Raw genomic sequence first — 11878 nt, forward strand, 5'->3', positions numbered from 1 at the left:
GGGCTCATTTTAACGTCATTGTACGTCCCCCTCGAAATGACAAAATTTTGATTCTAAACATTTTTTCGTAGTGTGCTTATTTTTCGAGTTATTTGGCTACCTAAGTTAAAATGGGTCACCCTGTATATTTATGTATCTTATGTAACTAAATATTAAAAATCAATTTTACATAAAAATTATATTCATAGGAAAGAAGAAGCACTTGAGACTTTATCTTGTACAGACAAGCAGTGTGGATGGAAGCAAGTTCACCAAAAAGCTCTTGATAATTACAATGCAGCTCCACTTTTACAACATCAATGCTTTCTACAACCTAAAAAAAAATAAAAGTAATGAAAAGTGCTACAATTGAAAAAAATGTTGATATTGAAAAGAGTGCAGAAGCCGGAGGAACAACAGAAGTTTTAAAATGTATTGAAAATTCAGGCTCTTCGGCATTGCTCAAAGTAAAAGAAAAAAAACATGCTTCTACACCAGTCATGGAAATTTCTGAGATTCAACAGTCGGATATTAGAAACCTTATTATTAGAAAATTGCCAGACTCTGCTTTGGCAAAGCATATGTAAGTTTAGTATGTAATAACTAACTCCATTTTAAGGAAATCTCTAACTTTTTGAAAATTATTTTAAATTTTAAAAATATTTGTTAATAAATTTTGTTTTAAGATACTGAAACATATGTTAAAATTTTAAATAAAATATATTATTTATAAGTGTATAAAATAATTCAATGCTTTAAAATATGATGCTTATTTATTAAATCTTTTATTAATACATATTTTATAGATCCGGAAGGCACAATCAAATCACATTACAAGAAAAAAGTAAGACTACTAATATTGAGAAGGAGGTTATAAGAATGATTTTTCAATATCAAGACAATGAAGTAATGCAAGCGTTAAAACAGCTCCAAGTGAATGCGTTACAAGAATGTTGTGAAAATATTATAAATAAATTATCTGGTGATCTTGAACAAATATGTGTGGATACCAAAGAGTTGCGAAATGGCTTGAAGAACGACAGTTTCGTATAACTGGTTCGATTTGCTATAATGTGTATACTTACACAAAAAATTAAATTCAGATTGGAAGAAAAAGTGTAAGGATACTTTTACGCCAAAGGCTTTTAAGACTGAGTATACAGAATATGGTAAAAAGACTGAAGAAGAAGGAATGCCTTTAGGAAGAGTACCAATAAGACAGTTATTGAAATTGGATTAGTCGTGTCGAGGTTAAATCCCTGGTTAGCATACTCTCCGGATGGAGTTATCTTAAAGGACCAAAAGCCTGTAGCTTTATTGGAAATAAAATGTCCATTTAAAGGTAAAACAAGAAATATCACAGATACTGTGGATAGTCAATTAAATAAATGTCTTATTATAAAAGGAGAAAATATTCTATTGAAAGAAAAGCATCGGTACTATGGACAGATTCAGTTAGGAATGGTAGTGCTTAATTTAAATTTAACTTATTTTGTTATTTATTCTGCTTTTGATAAAAAATTGCATACTATAAGAGTAAGTAGAAATGATATATTTATTACTAAAATGTTGACAGCATTAAAAAAAGTTTATTATAATATTATGTTACATGAAATATGTTTAATGAAAGATAGCGGAGAAAGCTGTGAGAAACATGCTAGTGATACTGTTTAATAATCGTATGAAGTTAAGTAAAAGAATCTTTATGCAAACTTCGAAAGTCTTTATTTTAATTTACTTTATAAGTCTTCGGAGCAACTGTTATGTTTTATGTTTTTTTTTATACATTAAGTATGTTCAAGTTTTTACATTATAATGTTTTTGTTGCACGTTGTTCAAAAAAGATTATAATATAATATTTTATTATGAAAATGTTTATTATGTATAATGTAAATACAATACAAGAGAGTATACTATGTAAAACTTACTATATAATATAAATGTAAAAGTTGAGTAATAAAATATCAGTATTAATTAAGCTACTTATTATGACTTTATTTATCCTGTGCAAAGCAAAATTTGTTACAATAGAAACGTTACAATTTCAATTTCAATTTTTTTTTTTACTTGTATATTTTTTGATTTTACATAACCTACATACATTATAAAATTATTACATGAAATTTTCAAGTTTTCATAAAATTTTTATCACTCAAAATTGGTGAACTCATATTTATTGTAGCACAAACAACAGTAAAAATGTCTTCCAATATCGGTACAAATTTAACAGGCATGGTCGAACCTAGAATTTTAAAAGTTTTTATCCTCTGGTTAGATCTTTCGATATGAACTTTGGCTGTAGCAATTTTAGATGTTAAAATAGATTCTGCTTTGCTTAATTGTTTTTTATCTTTCAAAAATGGTGGTCTTATGCATTCAAACGATTGATTTCACACACTTCATCTATTAAAAATCCTCGATCAACCATTACTGCATCATTTGGCTCCAATAATTTTATTAAGTCACTTTGTTGAAAAATAGTTGAATCCGTTACTCTTCCACCATAGGGCTTACTAATACAGGGTGTTTCATTTTAATCGCCCCAGGCAAATATCTCGAAAAATATGGAAATTATGAAAAAAATGTTTCGAACAAAAGTTATATGGTTTCGAGGGGGCCATAAGATGGTACCATTGGTTTGACCTTGAAGAGTCATTTGAAGGTCACGTGAAGATCACTTCAATTTTTTAAAATGGAACACCCTATATATTTTTGCACATTCTTGTAGCTTATCTCGAGGGCTTTCCAAAACACTATAATTAAGTACCTTTTCGTTAAGTACTTTTTGAGTTATGAGGCTTGAAATAATTTCTTAATTTTACATAAACCGTAAAATATCTTGCAAAATATTCATTTTTCGATTATCTTACCTTAATACTTTTACGTACAAAATAATGAGAGGAATCAATTGGTGTAAAGAAAACACATAATTGTTTCGAAAAAAAAATGTAATTGTTAATTGCAAATTACATTTTTCTTTTCGAAACAATTATGTGTTTTCTTTACACCAATTGATTCCTCTCATTATTTTGTACGTAAAAGTATTAAGGTAAGATAATCGAAAAATGAATATTTTACGGTTTATGTAAAATTATGTAAAATTAAGAAATTATTTCAAGCCTCATAACTCAAAAAGTACTTAACGAAAAGGTACTTAATTATAGTGTTTTGGAAAGCTCTGGAGATAAGCTACAAGAATATGCAATGACAAATAGTAGGTTCCATTTAAGAAATTTAAGGTGATCTTTATGTGACCTTCAAATGACTGTTCAAGATCAAACCAATGTTACTGTCTTATGGCTCCCTCGAAACCATACAACTTTTGTCCGAAACATTTTTTCATAATTTCCATATTTTTCGAGATATTTGCCTGGGGCGATTAAAATGAAACACTCTGTATAAGTTATATTTCCTGCAGGTGAAACACCAGTCATAATTTTGCAGGTTTGAGAGCCTTTGTAATGCGAATATGTTATTATTTGGCAGCAAAGATTTGCTGGTTTCTGGATAAAAATTTCTGTGCAATCCAATATCACTCGTACATCTTCAAATCCTTCAAAACACTGAGGCAAATTTTTTAATATTTCTTCTCTTGATGGCCATGGAATTGCTGGTTTCAAGCACTTACTTAATATTTTTACTGTATTATAGAACACTCGCTGGCAATGTTTTGCTGAGTAACAGTTAAATATAATCGCTAACAAACTATAAGATACATTTTGTTTTAACTTCATGTACGTCATTATTACTCTATCTCTAGTGTTCATCCTGACATTATTTTTTTCAAATTTATCTTTGTATACTAACTTTATAGTGTCAACAATAGTGTTTAAAATGTCAAAAGATTCGAGGCCTGTTAAAGTACTCAATTCACTATTCTTTTTAATATTTTGAAGACAATTTAGATTTAAATAATCACTGTTTACTTGCACTTCAACATCTTTGACTGATGGAGTAGAATATGTGTCCTTTTCCATTGACTTTAAATTAATATTTACTTGCACGTAAGCATCTTTAGTTGTTAGAGCACGAGTACATGCAGTCTCATCAATTAACATTTCACTTGCAGACTGTATTACAGAATTATTTTCTTCCTCATTTACATTCTTTTGCGTTTCATTTTCACTTATTTGTTCACCTTTTTTTACGTGATTCTGTAATTCTTCACTTTTTTGACTCCGTCTCATTCGTCTTTTGCACCGTTCTTCATTTGCTTTGACATTTATTTTCTTTCCACTGCTTACAGGTAAATTACAAGATGGAACTGCATTTTTCTTCAAGAACCTTTTTTGTGACACAGCATCTTGACAAAAAAATCATAATAATTATATATATTGCAGTATAAACAAACTATTTGCATTGGTTATTAACCTTACTTTTTGTAAAATATTGCTTACCTGGCAGTATGTAATCAGTTTTCTTGAAATGTAATGAGCATACTTTCATTCTTGGTGTGACCACTTGTACTTTTAAAGCTATTTTCCATGCTTTTAATTGATCAACTTTTTCCGATTTGCCAAATATATTTTCAACGTAAACAATGCATTTGTTTGGCTTCGGAAAACGATGAAAACGTAGGCTTGTATTTTTATGTGCTTTACTTCCACAACCATTCACCATACAACGATCTGTATTTAAACTTTTAGAACGCGGAGAAAATATCCCGCAATCCATAATAATAATTAATTAATTAATAAAATAGCATTACAATGCTATGCAAACAGTGGGCTTCTACTACTTTTATTTCTCGCCACCAGATGTCATGACTACGGATGTCAGATCCCAATACCTGGCTTCGCATAGGAAGTTACAAACTTATATAAACCATATGAACCATGTAAAGCGAAATGTCATATATCAAGGTATTTTCTACACTTCAAACACAGGTTGGGTTAGGTTATATCTGCCGAAAGTGGAGCTCCCCCGTAAGGGGGGGGGAACATACGGTGTCCCCGCATGTACTTTGCAAGAAAAAGCAAAGTTTACAAATACATATATTCTATTAAATATATGGTATATGTTTACTCTAGGTTACACAGCTGAAAAAAATTTTATTTTCACATATGTTATAGAGGATACATTCCTAAGTAATACACCGTTTGAATTTTGCGGCGGTCTCTTCGTTTATGAGATATGCACTTTTGAAGTTTCATACTTTTATGACATCTTTTCGTTATATTCTATTTGTGTTTACATTTTTTGTTTACATTTGCTCATCACGGTTTCATATTATATTTTACTTGCGTGTTTATATTTTTTTGTTTACGTTTGCTCGTCGCTTCCATGTCGCTAAGCTATAGAATTATTGTTTAGTTTCGCTAAATAAAAATTGTACTTTTTATTTTACCTAAACTTTTAATAAATGTTTGTATATAACTTTGTAACGATGCACTCCGAATGCATCGTTTTCCCGGCCGAATAACAGCTGGAAGCTGCCGCCCGGCAGAACACCCGCCGGGCACAGGCAGGGACGCTGTGCGCCCACATTTTGAAGCTGATAAACTCGTGCGAAAAGTCTGGCCCAGCTTTAAAGATCCGACAGCCGCCGAAGACCGTCGACCGGGCCCGAACAGACAGAGCGCGCCAGCCCGCGTTCGGCGGCCCCGAACCCCTCCGAGCGGACCCGAACCGACCGACTCCGTTACCCCCGCTCGGTAGGGGTAATTCCGAAATACGCCGACGCGGGCTAATTAGCGCGTATAAAAAGACGGTCTCGGCACATTTCAAGGGAGATCCTCTTGATCCAGCTGCTTATCAGAAGGCAAAGGATTGAGCAAAAAATCATACGAAGGCATAGTGCAGCATATATACGAGTCTACCAAGAAAGTTTTTGATTTCTGTCGCAAAAGCGCAGTGCAAGATGAAATAAAATTAAACGAAGAAAACGAGAGACCTATTCTGAATTTAACCGTTAGCGGTGACGGTTCTTGGAAAAAGCGCGGGTTCTCGTCTCTCTATGGTGTAACTACACTGATAGCTTATCACACAGGGAAAGTAATAGATCTCGTTGTCAAAAGTAGTTATTGTCAAGCATGCACGTATTATAAACAAAGAGACTCGAACGATCCGGAATACGCAGAGCACCAAGAAAATTGCCCAATAAATCATCATGGCTCTTCGGGCAAGATGGAAGTCGATGTTATGCTTGAGATATTCCAGAGGTCAGAGGAACATTATGGAGTGCGGTACAGTAATTACGTCGGCGACGGCGACGCCAAGACTTTCAAGGCTATTGCAGATGCAATGCCTTACGGTGAAGATTTTCATGTAACAAAGAGCGAATGTGTTGGGCATGTGGAGAAACGCATGGGCAGCCGACTGCGAAATTTAAAAAAAACTGCTAAACTTGGAGGCAAGGGGAAACTTACGGATGCTCTTATAAAAAAATTAACAAAATATTATGGCCTGGCCATTCGAAGGAATGTCGATTCAGTGAATGAAATGAAAAAAGCAATTATGGCCACGTACTACCATTTAATCTCAATCGACATGGTGCCGCAGCATCACTACTGTCCCCCGGGCGCCGACTCATGGTGTGCGTATCGCGTCGCCGAAGCCCAGAATGCAGCACAGGCTTATACTCATCCTCCTCCGTTACATCCTGATGTGAAGAAGCACATATTGCCGATATACGAGGACTTGTCTCGCGATGATTTGCTTCAAAGATGCTTGGGTGGCTACACCCAGAACGCAAATGAATCCTTTAATGCTACCGTATGGCGCTTGGCCCCCAAGCATCTAAACTGCGGCTCGAAAATCATAGAAATTGCTGCTTATTTAGCCGGAGGCATGTTCAACGATGGCTATACATTCATTTTAGAAGTTATGAATGATATGCAACTGCAAATCGGTCTGCATTGCAAACAATTCGCTGACGGGTACGACAAACACCGCGTGGACAGGCAGGACCGCCGCACCCAAAGCACATCAAAAGAGGCCAGGACAGCTCGAAAACAGGAACTAGCGGCTAAAATGGATGACTTTGCAGAGGAGGAAGGCTTATTATATGGCCCTGGCATCGCAGACTAAGCTTACATTAGCCGTAAGTCCCCTTAAACACTACTTTTCTCTACCGAAAACTTTAAACGCGTTTTTCTCAAAACGTAAAATTTCGCGCGCCGTGCAGTGTAGCACCTACAATTTTTAACCGATCGTAACGAGCTTTGGCACATATATTCTTTAACTTATTGACCTTTGACCATGAACCTAAAAGTTCATTAAAAAATTAATAATAAACATTGTTTTTGCCATTTTTTTATAAAAGAAAAAGGTAACTTTTTTTTCAAAATGGTCCTGAATTTTTAATTTTTGATTTTTTTTTAAATTTAGGTTCATGCAAAGCATATGAACGCATTTTAACAAAAAAACTTTGGTTTTTTTATTTCAGTTAATTAGAGCGACCTGAGCGTTGCACGGCGCAAATCCGAGGAGCCGACTTCAAGCAGTTGCTGCGCCGCCATTTTTAAATTTTTTGACATAAAAAAAATTTTTTTATATACCTTAAATCATGAATATTATGATGTACTTTGTTCCGATTTTATAAATCTTTCCATCTGTTTAAAAAAAATTCGGGAAAAAACGGCCGTTTACTTGACCCTCCCCCCTTAAATGGAACCACCTATTTTTTATTGCATATTCTTATAGCTTATGTCGAGAGCTTTCCAAAACACTATAATAAAGTATTTTTTCATCAAGTACTTTTCGAGTTATAAGGCTTGAAATAATTTCTTAATTTTACATAAACCATAAAATATCTAGTAAAATATTCATTTTTCGATTATCTTACCTTAATACTTTTATGTACAAAATAATGAGAGGAATCGATTGGTGTAAAGAAAACACATAATTGTTTCGAAAAAAAAAATGTAATTGTTAATTGCAAATTGCCGGTCCTCGTTACTCGTATGACCGGCAGCGAAGAGGCGTGGAGGGCCGTCGTCGCCTACTGCGAAAAAGTGCTGCTGCAAAAAGAGACGGCGGAACGTATCCGTCGCCAGGAAGCAGCAGCGGCAGAGGCGGCAGCTGCTGCACCCACCAGCAGCGAGGAGGACGGGATGGAGGAGGAAGACACCGGAGGGGACGATTCATCGCCCCCCTCCTCTCCTCCGCTCCCCGTTCAGCGGAACAGGAGGCGTGCGTGTGCGAGGGGACCTCCCTCCCCCCACGGGGGGAGATGACATTAAAGGGGGAGGCACCATATCGCCGCGAGAATTCTTTCCCGCAACGATACCTTCCCCTCTCCATTCTCCCCTCCCACCATTGAACGGGATGGCGAGTAGGGTAGAGGATATATTTCCCCTCCCTTTCCTCCCGGCGCCAATCTCGGCGTCGGGAGAAATGAGGGAGCTACGGCTCCCTCAGGGCCGAGAACGCCACAAGGGGGAGAGTACCTCTCCCCCGTTTGGAACGCGCGGAGTCGTCCTATCATTATGGACGGCTCCGGCGCGATTCCCTCTGGACTTGGTCGCTGCGGACGGGCCCGCAGTGACCGAGCGAGTCCACGAGGAAAGAGGCGGACGGCGTGGCTCCGTCCACCCCCAAGTTGGAAGAAGGGAAGAGGGCACCAACCGCCCTCTCCGGGAAGGAGACTCGGCAGCTAGTTCACATGTCGCCGAGTCCCAAGCGCGGAGGGGAATCATAGCCGGGGATGCCGATGCATTGCATCCGCGAGTCCCGGGTCCCCGCCTGCCCCTCCATAGCGCGAAAGGCCACCGCAGGAGTTTTAGCGGGTATGCCGGCTACGGTGAGTCCCGCATAACCCTCGTCTCTCCCCCGGGAGCGAGGATGTGCATAAAGAATTTCTCCTACGTTACCAAAAAAGAAAAGGTTATATCTTGCGAAAGTGGAGCCCCCCGTAAGGAGGGCGGAACACACGGTGTCCACGCATGTACTTTGCAAGACAAAGCAAAGTTTACAAATACATATATTCTATTAAATATATTTCTTCTTAAATATACATGATACGATAAAATTGTATTCATTCATGAAACTTTTTTTGTTAATAACTATTTAATAAATAAGGTTAAAACTTTCTGAAAGTTGTTCAGAAAGATGACCTCGGTAAATGTAAATAGAAAAATATAAACATATTTAGAATGTAACGAAAAGATGATACAAGTATAAAATTTTAAAATCGCATATCTCAGGAACGAAGAGAGACCGCCACAAAATTCAAACGGTGTATAACTTAGGAATGTATCCTCTACAACATGTGAAAATAAAAATTTTTCGAGCTATGTAACCTAAAGTAAACATTTACCTTTTTATCCTTTTTTAGCCTATATCTCCAAAACTATTTGAGTCCGACCCTTTTATACAGGGTGTTCGACGACAAATTTTCAGAGATTGTCGGGGGCACCATAAGAATCATTTTTTGCAAATGAACCTGGGGTCGGAAACGTGTCATTACATCGCTACGACATACGGAGTGTTCAAAAGAGTCGGGATCTCGAAATATCACAAAAAATAGAACTTTTACAAAAAATTGTTTCAAACAAAAGTTGTAGGGTGTAAAAAGGTCTATTTACTGGCGCCATGGGTTTGACCTGGGATGACGTCGCCAAGGTCACGACAAGGTCACTTTGAATTTTTGAAATGGAACTCTCCACTTTTTATTGCATATTCTTGTAACCCTTCTCGAGACCTTTTCAAAGCACTAATTTTACCAACTTTAAGTAAGCCGTTTCGAAGTTATCGAGCTTTTCATGGTAAGATGTCTCGCCCACGAAGGCAAGAGATCCAAACACAAATTCGATTCCCAGATTGGAAGATGATCTAGCCAACCATGGCAAGATCGGTGGCTGATCCAGCCGATGAAGGCAAGATCGGTGCCTGATCCAGCCGGTGAAGGCAAGATCGGTGACTGATCCAGCCAATGAAGAAAATGGCCCAAAATATCATACGCATCGGTCAGTTATAAAAGTAGATCCACCATCATGTACCACTTCTACCTTCATTCGCGAATAATAATACGATAGCTACAGTCGTCGACTTATCAGGAAAAACTTTATAACTTCAATAACTTCGAAACGGCTTACTTAAAGTTGGTAAAATTTGTGCTTTGAAAAGGTCTCGAGAAAGGCTACAAGAATATGCAATAAATGTGGAGGGTTCCATTTCAAAAATTCAAGGTGGCCTTGTCGTGACCTTGGCGACGCCATCCAAGGTCAAACACATGGCGCCAGTAAATAGACCTTTTTACACCCTACAACTTTTGTTTGAAACAATTTTTTGTAAAAGTTCTATTTTTTGTGATATTTCGAGATCCCGACTCTTTTGAACACTCCGTATGCCGTAGCGATGTAATGACACGTTTCCGACCCCATGTTCATTTGCAAAAAATGATTCTTATGGTGTCCCCGACAATCTCTGAAAATTTGGCGATTGAATTTCCGAACACCCTGTATATGCATAATACATTATAACTAGATATTATAATGTAACTTTTTAGTAAATTACAATCTATCTAATACAGTTCGTTTTTTTCCAATCAATATAATCGATGATTATATAACATCAATGTATTATTTATATAAACAAAGCATATATATTTTTGAGCGTATAAGTCAATATTTATATATATGTAATAGACATTTATAAACGCAATATGCTCACATATACGAGCAATTGTATATGCGATAAAGGCCAACACACATATGATATACTATTATCTATGCACTTCGATACTCTGATACGCGTGTGAAGCGATAGAACAGTAGAAATATATGTCTAATTTCAACATATTGAACACAATTTTTATTTTCTCTCTGCATAGGCGCATTAGCCGTATGCATAAGAAATTCGATTGGTTTATTTTCTTATACATATATTTATGGACCAATCAATTTTCTTATGCATACGCTTATGTGCCTATGGGCCTGTTCTTTTTAGCTGCACTGCTGCACTAGTGCAATTAGTTAGAGTGAAAGAAAGTATGTTTGTCTCTTTCTAACTTATTTCACTAGTGTAGCAGTGCAGCTAAAAAGAACAGACCCTATGCAAGTTTGTGTGCTTATACTTTTATTGCTCTTTGCATAACGCTGTCGGTAATGATAGAATTTAAATTATCGACAATTTTAGTTCCGTTCAGATGAGGGCGCAAACCCGTCGGAGTTCGCAATTCCGTTTAAGATCCCCTTAAGAGCTTTTTAGCTTAAACGAGTTTTTCGAATTTTGGTTCTCGCGTGGTCATGATAAAAATAATATTCACTATGCATGACCTAATTTTTTTTGTTGATATCGACATCTATCTCCCGCTCTTCGTAGCCATTCTGAAAATTTATTTTTTATAGAATAATAACTTGAAGAACTGTATATGTTTGAAAGAGTTCCTGAAAAAAATTTTTATTGTAAAACAAATATTTCAAAAATTAGTTGTATTAAATTTTATCAGTTTATGCAATTACCTGTGATAATATTCGCAATAGCCGTGTTTTTATTTCCTTCTGTTTGACGTTGACCTTCCCATGTTAAATGCTTTGCAAGTTCATTAGTGACAGTTGTAGTTAAACAATTAATCAAATGATTCTCTGTTGATTTTCCACCTATAATGCGAATCTTTTTTTGCTAGAATATTAAATATAAATATTACTTTAATAAAACTGTCTATAAAAATAAATATATATTGTATAAAAATATATTGTATTTATATATTCATTGTTTTTTGTAAATTATATTTATCAAAAAGGATGAACATATTTATACAAAATATTTTTGTAATCTTTCTCAATAAAAATAATTTTCTACTTACAAATTGCTTTCGTATTTCTTCATTTTCATTTAGATCGCTATTAAATTTTTTAAAGACTTCCATAGATTTATTAAGGAAAAATTAGCTAATAAATATAAAAAGTGATTCGCTGATAATGAATTTTGGTCATCATGAAAAGCTAAAATTGAA

At 35.7% G+C, this 11878-nt stretch overlaps 1 protein-coding gene and 1 pseudogene across 1 annotated transcript; both read left to right on the forward strand.

The window, feature by feature from the left end:
- The first annotated feature begins 888 nt into the window (after positions 1-888).
- On the forward strand, positions 889-1653 carry LOC145976624 (uncharacterized; annotated as a pseudogene).
- Positions 1654-2178: 525 nt separating this feature from the next.
- LOC145976625 (uncharacterized) lies at positions 2179-7008 on the forward strand. Its single transcript, XM_083107854.1, has 2 exons — positions 2179-2249; positions 5727-7008. Exons 1-2 carry the CDS (start codon positions 2179-2181, stop codon positions 7006-7008), a joined length of 1353 nt encoding a protein of 450 aa, XP_082963980.1.
- The last annotated feature ends 4870 nt before the right edge of the window (positions 7009-11878 follow it).

This window comes from Camponotus vicinus, unplaced genomic scaffold (genome assembly GCF_025532165.1).
Source record: "Camponotus vicinus isolate PSW18456_S1 unplaced genomic scaffold, iyCamVici1.0 SCAF_9, whole genome shotgun sequence".
Lineage (NCBI taxonomy): Eukaryota > Metazoa > Arthropoda > Insecta > Hymenoptera > Formicidae > Camponotus > Camponotus vicinus.

What these genes read in the sequence shown, in the direction of transcription:
- LOC145976625 (XM_083107854.1), top strand. Translation starts at nt 2,179, where the DNA reads ATGTCTTCCAATATCGGTACAAATTTAACAGGCATGGTCGAACCTAGA. An exon ending in TTAAAAGTTTTTATCCTCTG is followed by an intron (nt 2,250 to 5,726) that starts GTTAGATCTTTC and finishes CTCTTGATCCAG; the next exon opens with CTGCTTATCAGAAGGCAAAG.